This window comes from Centropristis striata, chromosome 11 (genome assembly GCF_030273125.1).
Source record: "Centropristis striata isolate RG_2023a ecotype Rhode Island chromosome 11, C.striata_1.0, whole genome shotgun sequence".
Taxonomy (NCBI): Eukaryota; Metazoa; Chordata; class Actinopteri; order Perciformes; family Serranidae; genus Centropristis; species Centropristis striata.
Genome location: NC_081527.1, coordinates 18,972,053 through 18,994,236, shown reverse-complemented (window position 1 = coordinate 18,994,236; position 22,184 = coordinate 18,972,053). Strand labels below are relative to the sequence as shown.

The 22,184-nt window shown below is 38.4% G+C and overlaps 1 protein-coding gene across 1 annotated transcript; it reads right to left on the bottom strand.

Annotated features, from left to right (window-relative positions):
- Positions 1-1,733: 1,733 nt before the first annotated feature.
- On the bottom strand, positions 1,734-3,164 carry foxq1a (forkhead box Q1a). Its single transcript, XM_059345076.1, has one exon. The coding sequence runs from the start codon at positions 3,042-3,044 to the stop codon at positions 2,202-2,204; it is 843 nt and encodes a 280-aa protein (XP_059201059.1). The 5' UTR covers positions 3,045-3,164; the 3' UTR covers positions 1,734-2,201.
- Between the last annotated feature and the right edge of the window lie 19,020 nt (positions 3,165-22,184).

Here is a 22,184-nt window from a genome sequence, read left to right as displayed (position 1 = left end):
TGGCAATAATCCCACAAGATAGGGGGAATAAAGCTCCGAGACTTTGCTCGCGCATATCCACCCGGCCAAACACAACTCGACCACCTATCAATTCTTAAATCTCTCTCTCTGCCCCTCTATCCCCCCCAAATCCCTCCAAGAAATCGCCAGGAACTGTGCTCCCTCCCCATCTGGCCAGGATCCAGACTAGAAGCCGGACACGGCGCAGTGGAGTAAGACAAATCTCCTCCCATGACTCACTTTCCAGAACACCTCTGGATGCATTTGTCAGACTGATATTTGGCACGAGGACTTGACATGAGTAAAGTGTCCACAGTTTGGACAAATTCCATCTGACCTCATGTGTACCCGCAAAACAGTGCTTTAAATTTGATTTTGTAAAATGTACATAAGAGGAACAGTCCTGCAGGGTTCATTTGTTTGGGATCTGTTCAGGGTTAGGACTCTGACATGAGAGGAAGCATGCTTTTTCCATCAGAGCGTGCCAACGTACCACACACAGCGAGCAAGTGTCAGTTTACCTCGTGGAGTCTGAATTACATCCCTGGAGAAATGGACTGATTAGAAAATCTAAATAAAATCTTAAAGGACGGTTCAGATGATTAAATATTTGAATATAGTTTGTACAAAGTAGCTGAAATTATCATTTGTTGTGTGTAAAACATGATTTTACGCATGTCTTATAAGGACGTGAAATTATTTCCCATACACAAGCAGAGTTAAAACACAATCTGCCCAGCATATGAAAAACATCAAAACTCTCACCCCGCTGTGACCAGGATGCGCAGCTGCTTTAAAAGGAAATTTACTTTCTAGCCGAAGAAGAATGGGCCTACTTGGAAGACATTTCTTCCTATTGTGGATTCGGGTTTGGGTTCGCTCAGGATGCACCAGTTGTACAAACCCTTTCCTGCGCATGTGTGGTGACTGAGGCGACAGCTATTTGCAGCGCCAGACAGAAAACATAAATATGTGATGCCCGTTTCCGGCAGCAGCGAGCTTCATCAAACACTGGAAAGTAAATAATGAAAAGGCCTTTTCTTTTCGCATCAGAAATGATGGAGAATTTGATCTTAATAATAGACAGCATTCATATTATTATTACCATACCAGTTTGTTTTTATATTATAATTATAATTTCCTTCTGATTATTATTATAATCATTATCATTATATGCAGTACAGGCCCAAGCTGTTACGTGGCAGTGTACACTGTAAAACGTTTCAGTGTAAATTTACAGTAATTAACTTGCAGCAGGTTCGCCTGGAAATTTGGCCTGTACTGTATTATTATATTTTTTTTACAATAGCTTACCGCATTAAACAAATACAGTGTAGTAGTATTACTAGAAATACATTTGCAGTATATCACTGTATTCTTGTAAATTTACAACAAAATACTTTGTCAGTAAATTAGTGAATATTTACAGTACACTGTAAAACGTTTACTGTAAATAATGCCTAATAATTTTTTTAAAGTGACGCAATGGCAACCCAGATTGCATTGCAATATACAGTATGATACTGTATGACATCATAACAGTAGAATACTATTCAGATTTCAGATCTCAGGTTTACAATGCAGGAACTTTAGAATAAGTCTTGCTTTTTTCTACTGTATGACAAAATCATTTTGTAATTTTAAAAACTATATGGATGGATGAATATGCTTAATAAAAGAAATAGTAAAAAAAAAAAAAAAAAAAAAAAGGGAGAAGAGCATCTTCTAAGAAGAAATGTCACTTGCAACCAGTCTCCAGCAGAGCTCAGAATTTTGCAAGGTGGAGTCACGTGACCAAACGTCCCCAATAACCATTATTGCCTTGGCACCTAACAGGTGTCAGTCCTCATTCGTATGCACCCACACCAAAGACAACATTTAAACTCAAAATAAAATAATATTACAGCAATAGCAAACACAGGCCATCATCAGTTCAGTTTTTATTTCGTTGTAAAGAGCATAGTTTTTTGAAAGAAGGAGCCACACAAACAGTCAAAGTGCATATTTTAACACGGTTTTTAAACAAACATAACGTTAATGTTATGTTCAGTAACATTTACAATAAAATATCAAATGTGATCATGCTTAATGTCCAAATAGTGTAACACTTCGCCAGCAAAATAAAGTCCAATTTAAATCCTCCTCTGTGTCCATCATCAGTGCACAATGATGATTTTTAATCATCAGATAAAAAAATATATTTATCTATGATATTGCAGGTGTGAAAGCAGCCCACAGTCGTTCGGCACATGCGCACCACAGGAGTCCATGTAGCAGGCTGCCTTGTATGAAAATGAGGCAGGTGTATTTAAATGAGGCACCATGAGTGGAGAGTAGCGCGGCCAGGTGAAGGCAGGGTGCACGGGTAAATGGGGTAAGTGTTCCTTGTTTGAGTCTCTCTTGAACGGCTTGCTGAGGATGCTGTCGATAGCAAATGAACTTGTAAACTTGACGCATGAGTCCGTGTTAGTGGCGGCTGCAGGCTGCTCAATGCTCCGCGGCTCCTCTGCGCGCTGCTCGGACACCTCTGCCTCCCTGCTCGACTTTTTATTATGAATGCGCTTTCTTCTGCGCCGGAACACCCCATCTGCAAAGGTGTACTCGCTATGAGGATTAAGCATCCAGTAATTGTCCTTTCCCCAAGGCCTGGAGGGGTCCCGGAGCACTTTGAGAAAGCAGTCATTCAGAGACAAGTTGTGCCGAACAGAGTTCCTCCAGCCGGTGTAGCTGCCCCTGAAGAACGGAAACCTTTTCATCAGATAGTCGTTTATTTCCGCCAGAGTCAGACGTCCAGAGGGGGAGTCCCGGATAGCCATGGCGATGAGTGCGATGTAGGAGAACGGGGGTTTGGGTCTCCTTGTGTATGGCTTGGATTTGCTGCTGGTGCATGGAGCAACAGGTGGAGGGCTTTGCGCCACGCAGTCCCCATCCGACCCCAGCTCCTCCTCAGCAGAAAGAGGAGAGCGCACACTCCCCTCTGCATCACTGGGCATCTCCATGTGTTTCATGTCATAGTGGCTTCCACACAACACCTCCAACTTCATGATGAGTTCTCTTCTGTGGATAAGACCTCTTTGCGTAAATCCCGGACTTTGTGTGCGTAAAAACGCGGAGTTCTTTACACTTTATTGCAGTCCCTCTCAGCTATTATACCTGTCTGAGTACTGAAGCCAGTCTCACCTACAAATCTGTGTGAGCAGCTGTTTATAGCCGGCTCACCTCAGGACCAACCCAGGAGGGCGGAGTTAAAGGATTTCAAAAGAACATCAGAAAACATCTTCACATTGCGTGCATGATAGTCTGTAATAAAACTGTGATCATAATAAAAGTTTCACCATGAGCTTATAATGTAGTATTTAGCAATAATGATGTTGGATGAAAACACCCTTCAGTGCAACTTTGTTACCTTCTCACCTGTGAAACGTAAGCTGGCAGACACTTTGGGACCATTTCACCTGAGACAACCAGGTGGCGTATGTTTCCTTTGTATTTAGAGGTGTGGTGCCTGCAGGTATAGTACTGTATCATTTGTCCATATAAGGCAGCACTATAGCCAGAACTATATATATAGAAAATTGCATCCAAAAAGAAAAAAGCCAGCCAGTAACATTAAACCTGGACCCCCTTTGGCCCGCCTAGATGTCAATTAATATTACCACCTTTAAGAGGCTGTAGCAGGCTCTGATCTAAAGCTAGACCGAAGATATCATATGAAACCATAACCTTCCACATCGTTGTAAACCATGTTTTGTGCTGGTTTGTTGGGAAGGGGATGGTAAGGGTCCCCTCACCTCTGAGCTCAAGATATCCCAATAAAAATGGACTGTATAGGTATGCATGAGTGTCTCCTCTACAGATATACCCATGTTATGCTAATTTAATGCAGTTTGGGGCAATAAATATGATGTTTTTTTGAATGCATTAAATGTGTTTTTTTTTTAACCTACATTCTAAAAATGGTATGTTTGAAAATGTCTGTGTACTTTATCCCTTAAAATTCTTGGAATTGCATAAATTGGGTACCACCGGAAAGTTGAGACTCTTGTGGATTCAATAAGACCAATTTTTATTAATGTCTGATTAGAGACATTAATACATATTAGCATTGTAGTAAGACAATTTTTTGAAAGTTGACCTTGCTGTATAAAATGACCTGCTGTGATCTCTAAGATATTGACAATAAGGGGGTTTCATCCAATTGATCCTAAATTGTCATGATGTGCAGAAATCTCAAAAAATATCTGAAGGTTTGACACCAAACGGATTGTGTAACATTGTATATTTTGCTAAATATACAAAAAATTGCATGTGACCCCATCCTGCCCACCTCATTTGAAAATGGTCTGCAACCGCTGCTGTCCACACCATGTTTAGAGTGTTATATTTTAAAAAGCATCTGTGAGAAAAGATGCTCCATGTGTCAGCAGTGTACAGATACTCACATGCTCTCAAGATCTCTCACATCAAAGCACTCTACTAAGGAGTGTACTTCAGATGTTCAGCCTGCATAGAAACCACTGTTATTGTGTTTCTGTCTTTTAAAACAAATAGTTGGTCTGGCCCTTCCTGTGCCAAGATAGCGGATGAACCTAAGTAATTACTTATTGTGATTTATTTTCTTTCTGAATGAACCGCCTTGAGGCTTTGAATGGAACTGGGGGCGTAACTTATGAAGTGATTCCAAGGATACAAGGCAATTATGAGAACAAAGCCAACAGGTGAACAGACTCATTGAAGATGCTTTATATATTCTGCCTTTAATATCTAATGTCCGTTTTTAATTATCATTTAGCTGCTCCACAGCCGGATACGTTCTCCTCCCACTCAGGTTCATCCGGCAGTCATGTTAAACTCAACAGCCCATCTTTATATAACTGGCCTTCTTAACTTCCTGCTAATTATCACTCTAAATCACTGGTATTCAATGGTTGTGCTGCAATAGAGTCACCAAGTAGACAAATCGAAAAAACAACAACCTCATACATCACCTGGAAACCAATGTTGACATCACACCAGCAGCTGATTTGTTGTTGCTGCGACAAGTGGTTTAACCTTTGTTTATGCAAACTTTGCTTTTCAAGCTGTTTTTTCTGCATGCAGGTTACACATGTTTGTGCTGGTGTGAATGTTTTGATTTTTCAGGTGGTAATCTGTTTGTGTTGTCTGTGACACCCAATCCAGGGTGAAGTCACTATTTTGAAAGGTGGCATGTGAAAGATGGATTCCTGTAAGCTAACCACACAATGACAAGAGCTCAAATACCACATATTCATTCTGGGACCTGCATGTAGCAGCTTGTGTGTCTTTGTATACATCAGGATCTACTTAATAACAGCTTTACAGGTGGAACCAGAGAGGAAAATGGCTGGCTCGTGTGCTCCAAAGGGGAATGATTAAAAAAAAAAAAGATCCCCTAAATCCCCTACATTCTTACCACTTATTAATAGAAAGGGGATAATGTGGACCATAACCCTTTTATCAACATTGTATATTCACTTACAACTGCAGATTTTATGCTAAATGTCTTATTAATGTTGATATATACAGACTCTGTGGTTTATTAGAAGAGAGAAACTATTTTATTGAAGGTTCTGTATTGTAGAAAAGTAAGATTTCCATGTTTTTTTTTTAAATTATAAAGCAGGTGTAGGTGCTTTATAAACACTGTGGCAGTATCAAAACACAGCCCAGCCTGTATTCAGAAACTGTGCCTTTAAATCAGCAGTCAGGCTTTATGTAAGGTTGTGATGTCACAACTAGAATATACATAGGTTAGGGGTTAAGTGTTGCAACAGTGTCATTACAGTCATTCCCTGGCTACGATGACAGTGCAGATGTGGGGGAAAAAGCTGCTTAATGATTCATATAATTTTATTTCCTGATGTGTATCTATCTTCAACACACAGCAGTAAATTAGGTTATTCAACTGACTTTACTACAACCAACATAGTATAGAGGCAAATATGAGGAAGACATTAATCTTGGACAATAGATTTTTTTTCCCCAAAACATTTTCCCCGTTTCTACATAGTTACATTTTCCTCAGTCAGTGACTCACTGCCATGAACTAAATTGTTTTAACTGGCTCTTATTGTCTCCCCCTTTCTCTGACTGTCTGTCAAGACCAGCATTGGGAGATTTATAAGCACATTAGATGTACAGTATGTTGCCTTTCTGAGGATCAGATAAGACAATTTTCATTCACTCTGTTTTAAAGCACACACCTGTAAGCCACAAAAAACCTTCAACGTTCAGTTTGAATAATGTAATGAATACTGATGTCAATCTCTGAGCAGCATAAAAGCTCCCTATGTTGTGTCCCATTGAGAAGGATTGAGACATTTTGGATGTAAATGTCTATGTAGGTACGGTATACTATGGCTGCAGCTCCGACACTGGCCTTGAGGTAACACTTGTTATTGTGTTGGAATGAGGAACACACTGAAGCACATATAGTCAGACACCCTTATTTGCTTATATAGTGCAGTGGTTGGCACAGTGCTCAGTTCATGGACATCCAGTAATCACAAACGGATGCCAACATACTTTGCATGGATATAATTATTAATACAAGGCACTAGACTTAAGCCTGTCTGCACATGTACAGTAGTTGTATGAGAACACACAGTTCAGAGGACGTAGTACATAATATATTGAAGCCCTGCAGTTGCTAAAGTCAGTCAAACTGCTGAAAAGTGAAATTTTCTTATAATGCTTTATTTAGTGTTTGGGCACATGGGACTACGTTTTTGCAATAGTGCAATATACGATGATAAGACATCAAAGACTTGCCATTTAAAAAAAAAAAAAATTCATATGGAAAACTTTTAATAAACAGAATTTTAGTGATTTTTTCTCATTTTTGAAAAATCCAACTATGACTTGCCCAAGAATTTAGACGAATCAGAATAAATGTTTTAACATTTTTCTTATTATACAATGTATAGTATTTGTGCATATTTTTAGTACACTGTGTATATTCTTTGTGCACATTTTTCTGATCATGCTAAATATAGTATTTGTGCACAATTTTCTTATTACACTATGTACGGAATTTGTGCACACTTTATTATACTATGTGTAGTCTTTGTGCACATTTTTCTTATTATACTAAATATGGTCTCTGTGCACAAGTTGGAAGAGTACTTTGCTGTCTGGAAGGTGACTGGGCCCAGCAGTAACTCATAAAAGAGACACAGTCACAAGCCTGGGATTTCTAATACGTTCCCTCTGTCTGAAGTTGTTTGTGAAGGAAAATACCTTTCCATCCATTTGTTGGAGGGCACAATGAAGAAATAAATACTGTTAGTTGAATGCAGGTGTAAAGAACAAAGCTGTGACTAAGCATTGCACAGAAGAGAAAACCCCAAATGTCGTGTGTAGAATAATTGTTGAATTGTGCTGACTTTTGCGTCCTCATGTTGAATTTTGGTAATGCTACTGGAGGTTGATAAGTTTAAAATGTTGTGGGGGAACTTTTGTTCTGTTTGTATAATCCTTTTAGATCATTTATGTTAGATAACTGTCCCAAATAGTAGGACACCTTATGACACCTCTTTACGTCTGAGAAAAATATTTCAACCCTGCGGAGCATTTCAGTAATGTAAACTGTTGCAGCAGATTCCACAAAAAGTCTAAAAATAACCCTGTGAAGATGTCAGCCTGACTAGAATTTGGTTTTCATAACTCCCACTCAAGGCTTGTGTGTCTCTTTCTTTATGCAAACACAAAGCTTTTGCGTGCGAGGCAGCAGATCATTCGAGATGTTCAGATGTTTTACAAAGGATTATGTTGCCGAGAGCGTAAAGATCACGGAGTGGCCTCAGAGTTGGGGATGTATTCACGGGTTGAAAATAGAAACAGAATTTCATGTTGATTCCAGGCATTCCTTCATGCTATTTATGGCAGCCGTGTGTTTATTACCGTTGTACAATACATCCCACCTCAAAACATTTCATCAGCCACTAATTATAGTATTTTGACAGCTCTGTTTTGAAACCATGTTACCAATGTCTCAGTGTTTAACTGGCGCATTATGGTTTCGCACAAACATGTTCTTACTCATCATCATAATGTATATTTGGCTGCACATGTTTCTTCATGTATATCTGGTCACGCCCTCTAAATGCACCCATTCACCTGTAAGCATCCAACGTTCATTCTGGTATAAAGTTTAGCCTTTGTCTTCACCCTTTAATATGCTTAAATATAGATGATGTGCGAGACACACATTTAAAGATGACAGTTCAAGTTCAAGTTCCCTCATGTCTCTTGTTAAGAGAAGTAGCAATGAAAGGAGGAATGAAAGCAGGTCCCTGCCTGTTGCCGGTTTGGGAAGTTTCTATTTTGGTCGTGTTACTTGGAGGTAAAGCGAATGGACTGCCAAAGAAAGTGGAAGATAAAATGTATGAAAGATGCAGTAAAAATCAAACGAGAGAGTTAAAAGAGATCAGATACCAGAATTATACTGACAAAGAATGATAATTAGAATGTGTAAAACAAAATCATATTTTCTGTATATAGCCCTCTGTAGAAGTGTGATCAGCACTCTTTGGATACAACAGAATTTCACCTTCCAATTATTCATTTATAAAATATAATGGATTTTTCATTTCTCCCCATTCAGTTTCACACAGCGTATATTTTCCTGCTTTATACGTTTCCATACGTTTTATCTTGTCTTACAACTTGGTCAACCAGCTATTGTTTTTTGCATATCCTGTCTACATTTTCATATTTTGTGACACATGTTTACATATGGGCTAAAATTACACTCAGGTATGTACATTTATATCAGCTGGGACAAACTGATATTGATAGTAAAAGTTAAAGGCAGACCAACTCTGTATACTATCAATTCATCAATTATTCAATATTTAATATTACACCTGTCAAATGAAACAAATGCACTTCAAAGTGCTTTATAAGGAATTGACACAATCAGGATGTTAAAAATGGTGATGGTTTTGTGAATGAAATTAAATCGAAGTAACATGAATTTCAAGTCAAAGTCAAGTCAAGTCAAGTCAAAGTTTATTTATAGAGCACATTTAAAAACAACCTCAGTTGACCAAGGTGCTGTACAGTTATTAAAATAAAATAAAATCATGCATAAATAGTTATAAATAAAAACAATAAAAACAATAAAGTACTAAAAAACAGTAAAACAATAAAACAGTAATAAAAACTCAATCCAAAAACAGATAGAAAAGAAAAATAAAAGGGTAAAAAAAAAAAAGTAAAAGAAAGCCAAGGATTCTTGCCTAGTTGGGACTGGCTTGCCTAGCTTCGGTCCTAAAACCACTTGATACAATTTATCATTCTGTTATTAGATTTATTACTGGCGATGGGTTCATGACCCATCACTGCCACCTCTATCACAATGTTGGTTGGACTTCCCTGGCTCTAAGAAGGGAGCAACACTGTATATTGTTTATTTATAAGGCACTACTGAAAAAACTACCATTCTATTTATCGAGCCTAGTGAGCTTCAGATCTTTTAACTTTCCAACTCGTTCATATAATCCGCTGGCTCTTAATATCCCTGCTGTTAAAACGGAGGTTGGGAAATTCACTTTTGTTTATTTCGCTCCTTTTAAATGGAATAATTTACTGTCACAGCTTCAGTTGGATACACTGATTCCTTTTAATCATTTTAAAGACATTCTTATTAATATTATGATTTCTGAATGTGTATGTGCTCTTTGAATTTATTGTGCTTCTGTTGATTATATATTATTATGGATATGTGGTGTAATGTGTTAAATTGTATTTGTACTGTAATCAGGGCGCCATTGGAAATGAGAGCTTGCTCTCAATTGGCCCTCCCTGAATAAATAAAGGTGAAATGACTGAACGCCAAGGAGAATAAATAGGTAAAATGTTGATAAAACAAATACATAATAATGGTGATAATAGAATAGATATAAATAACACAACCAAAAAGATATAAAACACTTAAAGCCAGACTAAATAGCTTAAACCCTAGAAACCGAGTATAGGGGAGGATTGTCAGGATGAATAAGTTTGAAAACTTACTGATCTTGTTCCTATTTTGTTTATATATTTGCATCAGAGATAATTTCAGTTAAAACCAGTACAGGCACCCTGGGACCAGGTTTGGGAGGTTGGCTAGCTGTTGAGTGCTGGAGACCATCTGTGTGAGCACACCTCTTAACTCCTCTCTCATGTTTAGACAAAAAGGGGAAATGGGGTTTACGGTGAAAGACGCAGCACTGAGGCTGGAGCTGTGATAGGGATGTGGTTTACATGGCGAATGGGGAAGCAGTTTCCACGCTGAACAGGGGTATAACGTCATAACAGCGTGAGTGATGACAGTGAAAGCATGAAAAAAAAAAAAGGGTCAGTACTTTTTCTATTTATTCTCTCCAGGGTCTGTGGTGAGGCCTGGTGTATAAGCAGACAGAGCCTCATAAGCTGTTACTGACAAGCAGCAGGGCCACAAAACTGTTAATATTATCACACTATGGCAGAGAGAAGGGTTAATATCTCAACTTATACTGACGGTGGCTCAACTTTTTGCTTTTTAGAGCTCCTATAATTTTGTTTTTTTACCATTATGTCATGACACCATTTAAACCTGTGAGTTCTCCTCCTTTTATCCTCTACACATCCATCCATCTCGACCTCATGACTGCACTACTGTGATTAAAAACTAGAAAATGAATTAATCTAGGAAATTACAAGAAGCACTCAAATATCTGGCATTTATGAACTCATAAGGTAAATATCAAAGACATGCCATTTAAAAAATATATTTCATATGGAAAACATTTTATAAACAGGATTTTAGTGATTTTTTTCTCGTTTTTGAAGAATCCAACTACGACTTGCCCAAGACTTTGGACCAATCAGAATAACTGTTTTAACATTTTTCTAATTATACTATAGCATCTGTGAGCATTTTTCTTATTATACTATGTATAGTATTTGTGCACATTTTTCTTATTATACTATGTATAGTCTTTGTGCACATTTTTCTTGTTATACTCTGTAAAGTTTTTGTGCACATTTTCCTTATGCTAAATATAGTCTTTGTGCACATTTTACTTATCATACTAAATATAGTTTTATGCACATTTTCCTTATACTAAATATGGTCTTTGTGCACAAGTTCTCCTTTTTTTATCCTCGACACATCCATCCACCTTGACCTCATGACTGCGCTACTGTGATTAAAAACAATTTTGTGAAAGATAAAAAAAATAAATGCAATCTGAATTTACGTTTGAAGGGACACATATTTTCTTCCAGTTTTGTTGTATGAGAACGTGATTTTTAGAAGACCACACTGGGAATAAAAACAAAACGTATTGTAAATGTTATCTAGAGGTTAATTCAGCAGCAGTTAAACATTTATTATCTCTTCCGATGTCCCAGTTTAGAGACCTAGTGACCGAGAGAGACACATAAAATCAAATCTTGGCGATGTTTTGATTACAGTGCTGGTTTAATCATTACAGATATACAGTTTGATGCAGCCTGCTGTTTTTGTACTGAGGATATGTGGCATGCACATAATATGCTTTTGAGATACAGTTTTTAGTCATGGTGTCTCAAAAGCACTTAGTTTACCTACCAGGCAACAGGGCATGCATTATTTCTGTTAATCAACAAAATGATCAACCAAAGGGCAACTTCATATTAGAAAATGAATCATATTATTGCCTGATTTTGCCTAATATTTGCATGCAAAACTATTTTCATTATATTACTGTTAATCAAAGATCTGAGAAGTTCAGTATAAGAAGCCTACATATTTGCAACCCTTAAACAACTGCACACTTCTTTGATGTCACCATATTAAATGCAGTCACATTGTGTACAGAAGTGATTAACTTGGGTCTTGGCGTGTATCAGGAATGGACAGGAATCTGAATATAGGGATGTGATAAAAGCCTTCAGTGACTGGAGTCACAAGATTTATCTCCTACTGAACACCTCAAAGACTAAGGAAATGATCAGAGATTTCCACAGGCTCAAGCCCCCTCTTCAGCCAGTGAATACCTGTGGGGTGGACATGGAGGTGGTGCCAAGTTATAAGTATCTAGGTGTTTACCTGGATAATAAGTTGGACTGGTCCCTTAACACAGACACTCTCTACAAAAAGGGGCAGAGCCGCCTCTTTTTCTTAAGGAAGCTCAGATCTCTGGACATCTGTAGTAAGATGCTGCAGATGTTTTATCAGTCTGTGGTGGTAGTGTGTTGTTTTATGCTGCAGTCTGCTGGGGAGGCAGCATCACACACAGAGATGCAAGGCGGTTGGACAGACTGGTCTAAAGAGCTGGTTCTGTGGTTGGAGCCAGGTTGGACACACTGGAGGAGGTGGTGGAGAGATACACTGTCAAGATGTTCGAGGCCATCCTGAAATACCCGGATCATCCGCTACACAAAACCTTTATGGACCAGAAAAACAGCAGTGGACGGCTCCTCTCTCTCTGTTGCAGGACGGAGAGATACAAAAGATCCTTCGCTCCTACAGCCATCAGGCTGTCTCATTCTAACAGAGATTCTACCAGACTAACTGAATTTCCCTCGGGGATGAATAAAGTCATTTTGATTTGATTTGTTTATATACAGATATAATTTAATAGTTAGCCAATGAATAGCCATTATGTTTCACTTTAAAAGTCAACAATCACGTATCATTTTGTGCCCTCAGAGGGACATCAGTCTCATGATCACCTCAAAAATAACCTCGCTCTATAGCCGTCTCTTTCCGTGCCCAAAGCTGAGCAACATGGCACCACGTAGCTAGGATAAAAACAATTCAAAGCTGTAAACAAGCAACGGCATGTTTTCTCTTTTCTTCTTGTGTACATAACTTGCGTCGCAATGGCAACGGGTAAATTCCGTCACATCCAATCACATGAAATAAAGTGGTTCAAAAAGAGGAAGCTAAAGCCATATCCAACCGCAGCGATCAAAGCAAGACTGCAAAACGAGTTTAGGAATTAAATTATCAAGGTAATAGGGTGGATCTTTACGTCGAGTCAGCGCCCTGTGTAAACTGAAGGATTATATTAAACATTTATGACATATCATGTTTATTCAAATTAAACTGCGTTGCTTTGGCATTAGTTTGTGCCACACCCTAAATTATTATACAGGCATCAAAGGATATTCCTGCTCATCTGTTTGTTCTCCCTTGTTTGCATGTTACTGGTCAGATGTTGCCATATCAGCAGTTCCTGGGAACCAGCATAAAGCTTAACAGTTAAACTTCTGAAACAGCTAAACAATTTGCCCTCATTTCCCTCTCTGATCAGGGCCAGTTACACAAAGCTGCTTATGTTCAAACTGACACCGCAGCTACCCAGAGTAGACTGTGTAAACATTATGACATCCCTCATAATGATTAGAAGACCTGCAGAGTTTTATTTCTCCATGTATAACAGTTTACATAATCTGCACATTTGTCCTCAATTAGGTTTTGCATCGTGTGGTCACACTAGCATCGCAAATGCTAAAACATTTTGTTCCATGTCATAAGGCTTTTCACATTCACTGTTCGTGCTTATGCCTAACTAATGCACTATAATTTGCTTATAAACCACATATTCGTGAGGCAGGAGGCGCACCTTATTACGACTCCTATTGATGTTTGTTTGTTAGGCGGCGACGTCGACTGACTATAGTAATTATGACGGCAGCAAAGAAGAAAGTCAGGCGGGATAAGATCGAGAAAGCCACCAGGATGAAAAAAACCCAGGATGTGAAGGAAGTGGCTGTTTGTGTCCTCTGTGAAACTAAAATTCTTTAGACAAGTCGAGGTGTATTACTGTACATGGCTAGGTCACATTCTTACCCACGAAACTATGTCATCTAGTTACATACAGTTATGTACAGTATATACAGTTACAAGTAGTTATTTTAACTGAACCAATATTTTGTTTCCTAAACTTAACAATGTAGTTCAGCTTTACAATGTTAACCTCTCATACACTAGAATATTTCTTTGGTAGAAAAAAAGCGCCTTTTTAAAAAATTCTTCATAATGAGAAATAGTTTGGACAACATACAATTGGTTTCTTAAAGCTGAAGTCCTCATGTTTTCAAAACAATATAGCATTTATACCTTAATGGATGATTATTATTTTTTGTGAGTACTACTGCATCACTCTCTGGATTAAGAGGTTAACCATGGGTTTAAAACAGTTTTGACAATGTTAACTACTTTTAAAAAAGGTTTTTAAAACTGCGTCCGTTTCACAAAGTTAAAAAGAACAGTCATTTAATTAAAAATATCATACAATCCCTTATCCGTAAGTATTTGTAATACATCATATTTGCTTTTGAGATCAGTTCCAAATGCTCCTCGAGCAAAAGAAGAAAGAAATAACAATGTGATGTGCTGTACTGAAAAATCCATTATTAAAATAGTAAAAAAAAAAAAAAAATCCAGTTTCTTAATGTGGACTATGTATCACAGTAGCGTTGAAACTGTTTTTGAGTATGAATTTGTTTCCTTGTTACAAACAGGTCTGCATGCTAGCATGATTGCTGCCATGACTAGAGTTGCGTGAGGCCACGCTCTGCTGCCCTGTGCCTAAACATTTAAGACTGCTTTTGAAATCGACATGTGGGATCTTGATGGGACTTCTGATACCATCAACATTTTAATCATACTTTGCATGACGTCTGTTTTTGAAGTTTTACACACAGACTAGTTTAGCAGTCTCAGTGTTACATTGATGTGGTGTTACATTGATTTTTATTTATTTTTATTTATATTTATTTTAAAATCATGTGACAGAACAGACTTGTCAGAAATTGTAATTGCCCTGCAACATATCTGTTATTGAAAGGTCCTGACACTTAGCGTGTATTAACAGGGCAATGTGTCTATTTACAGCAACCTTTATATAAAAAAAAAGGAGTCTAAAAGCTTTCAGCAGGGCTTAGCCTGCCTCAACTTTGCTCAACTTGTTTTGCCTGCCTTTAGGCCTCCAGGCATCACTCATGCAAGCAGGAGAAAAAAATCTGTGTGATGGGATCCCCTTCAGGTGAAGTATGCTAAGATAATATCACTGTTACTACGTCTACAGGACCTGTTTGGGTTATTTTCAAATGAGAGAAAAGAAGACGGGGGGAAAAAATGCTCACAGCGTAGACAACAAAGGCGATGCGTGCAAATGGAGGAGGAACTCCCTTTAGGTGAGTGCCTGTAAAATGTTGGCTTTGCACGAAACCAACACAGGTTTACCAGCACACACCTTATTTACACCTACTCAGATTGGAGTCAATCAGAGGGCAAATGCCACCTTGTCAAGGAGATTTATTGTCCTGTGAATCCAGGGTAATCAAAATCTGTATCTTCCCATTTATTTTTAGTGTTTGGTTGCCATATTCTATATTTGTTGCTTTTGTTACCAGGGTTGTCTTTGCTAGTTTGATTTCCACGTCTCTATAAAAACACCACACAGCAAGGTTGATATTTAAAAATATTTACTAGCACGGATTAAGCTAAAGTCAAGTAACTCCACTCCAGTATGTGTTTGTGCTTGTTTACAGCGGCAGGTCTTTGTCTGTGATCACTGCATGATTCTGTAATCCCTGTTCCACAATGACAAAACTACATTCTGGATGTAAATGAATGGCGCTATTTAGATCTTTTGTGCTTAAAGCGAAACAAAAGCTTTCGTCTGTTTCTCGTGTGGTCTCTGCTCGATTCCATAAACAGATCTCCCAGGTGGTCTTCGTGTGTGTGTGTGTGTGTGTGTGTGTGTGTGTGTGTGTGTGTGTGTCCCTGCATGTGTCGGTTTCTTTGCGAGTGGTGGTTTTAGCATATGCTTGTGTGTGTGTGTGTTTAAGAGGGAAGAAAGAGAGAAAACCAGCTCTTGCATGGAGGACAGCCAAGCTCTTATGGATGGCGGCACGCTCAGCAGAGCCAAATGCAATCTGACAGCTGAGTTTAATGATATTTATTTCCAAGCCACACACTTCCAGACCTGTTCTGGATCTGTTCTCTCAGCTGGACCTCAGCTCAACACAATGCGTCAAGCCTGCTGTGAGTTTACTCTTAACGTCTGTGAATGGGAAATGTTTACACCGCGTTTGATGAGTGTGAGTATGAAGTAGTGTGTGTGGGCGCGCATTGCCATCGGTATGTGTACCAACCCCTAGTACTGTCACTGTAAGAGTGCGATTGCACACATTCCAGCAGCAGTAAGGCCTATTTTAAAACAGTTTGGATACACACAAACTCTCCTGATGGTTAATTAGCCCACTCCTAACTGCCATCCCAAGATGGTTAACAATCTCAGCTGCAGTCTGCACATCTCTGTTCCTCCAGCCCCACCACAGAGCTGTATCAGGAAAGCTCTTTTCAGTGTTAGCTCAAGCCCAGGGTCAGTCTCACAGCTGAAGCTGAAACACTAGACATCATTGTCTTGCCAGCGGCGTGACTCTTGGGATAGCAATGTTCATAGGTCGTTTCAACTAATGATCCAGACTAAAATAGCTCAACAACTGTTCAATGGGTTGTCATTCATGGTCCCCAGAGGATAAATCCCACTGACTTTGGTTATACCCCAACTTTACAGCTCACAAGCTATCAGATGGTTTTACAGTATACTCATACGTTCATAGTGGCCTGAGGATGAATCTCATTGACTTTTCATGTAGTGCCACTAGCAGGTCAAAGTCTTAATTTTTCAGTGGAAATAAATAAAATGGATTGACACAAACTTTGGTGCAAACATTCATGGTTCCCAGATAATGAATCCCAATTTGGTGGACTACCGTTAGAAGAGGCTTTGAAATTTGGCTTTTTGGTTGTCACCATCTGTTTTTTTCAGCCAGAAATGACCATAACTGGACAAGAGGGTGATGCTAAGTTATTGGTTGCACTAGCTAGCTTGGTAAGCAAGTTGTAAAAATGAAATGAACAGCTGACTCTTAAGAGTGTTTACATCCGAACAAGACATTTTTAGGTGACCAACTTTGATAGCCTGTAAACACACTGTGAAAGGGTCAAAGTGTGAGTGACTTGTCAATATTGTCACGCCCTAAAACCAACCCTGCTTTGTTGTATATTTTACTATAAATGTGACCACAATTTATGAAATGAACAACAGCCTTTATTGAAGAAGACTTCAACTCTTGATTGAGACCATAAACTCATTAGTATGCCAATGGTGCCATTGTTGTAGGCTCTTCTTGTTCCAAAATGAACAACAAGACATAGTATAAAACTACAAATCTGACAAGAGGAAAAGTGATCATCAGCGGAAACCACTGAACATTCATTTTTTTTTTTTCACTTTTATATGAACCAATTCAAAATTGTGAACCAATGTTCACAATGAGTTACACTTTGTTTCGTCATTATCTCAGGGATTTGCACCATAATTAAGTCATTCAGACAATTCTCTCTGGTGGACTTTCCCAAACATGACCTTCATCAGGCACAATAAACTAGCAAATGGTGTGCAATAGTACCATTACCTCATGGTCTAACGGCATTTTATGATCTAGAATTGTATGCTCAAGTTTATATCTAAACAGTCAGTTTATCAGTGGAACAAAGACAATCACAGCTTGTGTCATTGCGTATAAAGCAATAAATATTGCGTGTGTAGGTGTTTCCAAGCAATGTTGGAATGACACAAAGTACATTTTAGGGTTTTACAAGGTTGACTTTTATTTTGATAAAGTCCATTTTTTATTATTTAAAATTGCATTGAAATATGCTTTTAGAACAAAAAATTCTGGAGTTGCGCAAGTGATTTGTTAGATTTACTAGTCTGATGTGGCTTGTATGTACACGTGTAAGAGTGTATGTATGCATATTTCTATATTTCTATATATATCTAAGAACTTGTTTATTTCTTATAATAAACTTCTGCTCAATTTTGTTTGTTGTAAAGCACGCTTCTATTTATGGGGCCTCATAAATAAATGTAGCCTTGACCACGACCTTGTTAATATATAATTACAGGAAGTATCATTTTTTTTAAACGTCAGTTTAAAAAAGTTTGCTCAAGAGTCAATTTGAAGTAGGTCACACAACAAATACTTGCAAGAGAGTTATGATTCAGTTATTAGTAAGAGTGTGACAGAGAAATACAAAGAGGCAGGGAGGGGAAAGGAGAGAAGTGATCATGTTTCAGTTTGTAAGAGTTGCCCTTTTGTGCCACCTGAGCAGTGTTCTTAGCTTTGTTTAGACCGGAGGTTCTATTTCATTATTAATCAGATTTTAACAAGTGTCAGTGTTAGTCAAAACAACATCCCACACCTTCTTTATCTTAATCTTTAGAAATTCATGTCTAGCTATCAGATGGCAGATGTCAACATACGGTTCTTCTATAATCTACTCATTTTAAGCACAAATTTGGTTAATAGGATCTGATGGACAGAAAAAGTCACACAATTCATGTTGAGCAACATTTAATGCAGTACCACAGCTAATAATAGGCTGATCCAAGTCAAAAATGACCGTAATCATGCACTTAAAAAAATCTTTTGTCTGTTAATCAAGGGTTTTATTTAGTGCTTTAATAATAAAATTAACATTTGTGATTAATTTTGAAATATTTGTGGATAATAAATAAATAACTTTTATTTTTACATTTAATTTTAATACAACACATGAAGTCAGTAGTTGTTCATTCTAATAGTAGTTGTTCAGGATAAACATTAATCACAATAACAATTCTAATCAACTGAGATATAGCGTTTTTAGAACAGAACACGATTTATCAGTGAGAACTGCATGTCTCTGCTTACTGAGAAATGAATTATTTCCCTCTCCAGCACAGCAAGAATGTGTCTTGGTGTGTGGTATGTCTACAATGAGGAGAATGTAAACTGTTCTTGAAATATGATCCCTTCTGTTGTAGTCTCCCCAGGTTCAGAGATCTGAGAGAGATTAAAACTGCATGCACGTTTTTATTTGAAGTCATCAGCCGTGATTACTGCCTTAAAAGAGCTGGTTTCACCATATATTTATGACTGAAAATTAATAATTCCCTCTGATTTATACGACTCATACCCAAGGCCATGGCAACAGCTCATGTGTTTATGTTTTCTGAAACAAGTGGTTGCATCCAAAGGCTAAGGTCAAGCGGTTCAGCCGCTGGGCATGGCTTTTAATGAATTTCGCAAGGACAATCTGGCCATGCTAGCAAAGGTGCGTGCGAGACGCTGCTCCACCCCATTTCATGAATCATTCCCCATCTCTCCGATCAGTAACATCAGATAAAGACGCATAAATCAAGTTGTCTATATAAACATTCCTGATTATGACTGGTGAACATGAGTGATTGAAAATGAGCCAAGTCTGCGCATGATTCATGTGGGTAAGGCTCAAACCAGATGAGAGAATGATTTCAATTGCACCCAGAATCTGCTGAGCTGGAATCCAACCAGTGTAAATAGAAATGTCAAGTCTCTGATGACCTTCTCAGATCTCCCCGGTGCTGCGGTGGATATGGAGAGTCATGGTCTGGACCTACTGATCTCCATTTAAGAGTGTTTCATTTACACATTACCACTAAAGCATTCCCCCACCCCTTAGAGAGAGTTCATAGTTATCTGCCATGAAACACCTGTCAAACCTAGCCCTTCAAAGCCCAGGTTACACAGCATTCAAGATAGTGAAGTTTTGCAGCAAAGTTCACTTCAATGGAATCACTGGGATGAAGGAAATCTGAACCTCCGTCTCTCAACATTTTTTTATAACTTTATGGTCTTAATCACGAGTTGCTTCTTCAATACAGCATGGTGTTCTTTTTTGTAAATGATGATCTCATTTAGAGTAAAACAGATGATAAAACAGAGTAAGCTTTAGGGCATGGCTACCTTGTAATTTACCTTGTAAAAGTCACTACTGATTGAAACCTGTCAAACAGTATAGAAGCATTACAGTGTATACCCATTTCAATGCGTACATTTAAATAGCTTGTTTTGGGGTTCAGTCCATGTTTTCGTCTTCAGATTTTGAAGACTGTTCTTTCAGTTCATTGAAGTAAATTGTAACATTTCGGTCACCTAAAACGTCTTGCTCAGGGATCATTCGTACTCAAATTTTGCTGTTCTTTTCCCCCAGTTTTCAGCCTAGTTTTGGCTCACCAAAAGCATCCCAATTACTACCACAGTTAATGTGAATTACAGTTTACATTACAGTTGCACCTTTCAAACCAAGCTCTAGTTAGCATTAGCATTAGCTACTAACATTTGCTAGGCTATTTGTTTATGGTTTATAATATAGGTAATGGTTTATACTTTTTCCTACTATGGTGGAGACATGTACTGTCCTTATCTGCCCCTGATTCTCTTACCTTCTTATATTCAACCTAACATTATAATTCCTTATGCTTAAATAACTCAACCAACAAAGACAATAAGTACTAGCCAATCAGCAGCATAGTAGGGCATGCAATAACTTCATCATAGTAGGACTGCTGAGCTAGTAACGTTAGTAATCTTGCCAGCTTCACTCTGTTATCCAGACATCGTCATTCTGGCTCCAAATGCCAAACTTAAGGTTTCAAAAACGGTAGTCCACAAATCCGTGTGAGATCACAGTGGCTACGTCCACTTCTTTCATACAGTCTATGAGTGCTCCACAATAAAGGAATGATTAACCTGTAAATCATTCTGGGTGCAATTGAAATCATTCTCTCATCTGGCATGAGTTTATAGTACAAATAACTCTTAGCTTGCTAACTGACCTAGTAAGCTGGCTAGTTTAGAGAGTTGTTATGACTGTCTACTATTAGCATGTTTACGTTAGCTTCATGGTTACCTGTAAGATCCCAAGCTACACTAGCCCAGCAGCTAGCCCGGCAAGTATTCACTACAGTACATCACCAAGTTTCTACCACCTTAATTGTCTTGTGCATGCATATAAAAGGCAGAAATAAATTGTCGAACATACACAGTGACCTCATGGCAAATTAAGCTCTTCTTCTACAGAACAATAGAGTTCAGGGAAAGTAGATCTTTCTAGATCTAATGCTATAAAGAGCTGGGAAACAGTAGGCTGCTGTTTGTTAAACTGTATTTTACAGACTTATTTTCAGTGTGTAATTTAATGTCTTCAGTGAGAATCTCTCAGCCCACTGTGATGACTCACCAGCTGTTGTTGCTAAACAGGGAAGTTCAGGTTTCTGAGACTCTGTGCGAGAAGCTGGGTACACCTTTCTCAGGAAACTGGCAGTGGGACAACTCGTGAGAGGATGTTTTCTTTACTACACCCAGTGTTTGTCAGGTCTGAAGAGGGAAGGTGGGTTATGACGAGGTCGAAGGAGGGCTGAATTGTGATTTCTATTTCAGTCTCTTTGAAGGACGGGGACGTCCATCCTTTGGGGGTCTGCGGTCTGTCTCTTACCTTTAACCCAGACTGTGACATGAGAGAGGAAGAGCATCAAAACAGGCCAGAGGGAGAAGAAAGGAAATCACATTTTTGTGATGCATAATATCACTGCAGTACCCTTATATCTAATCTTGTAAAGTCAAGTAAAATGTACAGTCCTGGCTGGATGACGATCAGTGATTATGACCTGTTATTACCTGTCCTTATCAATAAAGCTGTACTGTTTTGTGTTTTGTCAGTACGCCTAAAGCTTACTGCAATTAACACGAGGAGTTAAGATGTCTCTGAGAATGATGCAGTGCGAGGTACCTAATAATGATCTGGGAAGTGAACCCTATCAAAAAGCGTGAAGTTGGCCCATAAACACAATGGTGGGCCAGAGTCAAAGACCCAGGCACGATGAAAGCATTTCCCGTCCATTGACCTCTTGTCATTCCAAGCCCGCCATGCTGTGGAGCGAGATCAAAACAACGCCTTTGTAATCTGATCCGCAGTCAGCATCAAACAACCACTACCAACAAAACAACAAACGATGAGGTAAAAGGGCACAGAAATAGTCGGGGAAAGAGCCATAACACAATGCCATTGTAACTGCAGAGACATGGGAGACTGGCATTTTGTCTGCTTTCTAAATTTAAAACCACATTCTATTTTTTAATGGTTTCAGTAACAAAACATTGAAGTCAAAAGCAGAACAAATAAATAACTGTAATGCAGGACAGCTAGACAAGAATTGGCAATACTTGTAAAAGGACCAAATGTTTGCAACAGTACAAAAGTCTCTCAGACACTTGACAGAGCCAACAATTAACACAGTCTATCAAGTTTCAATAGAGCTCGAAAG

Coding starts and splice junctions, on each gene's coding strand:
- foxq1a (XM_059345076.1), bottom strand. CDS start 3,044: ATGAAGTTGGAGGTGTTGTGTGGAAGCCACTATGACATGAAACACATG.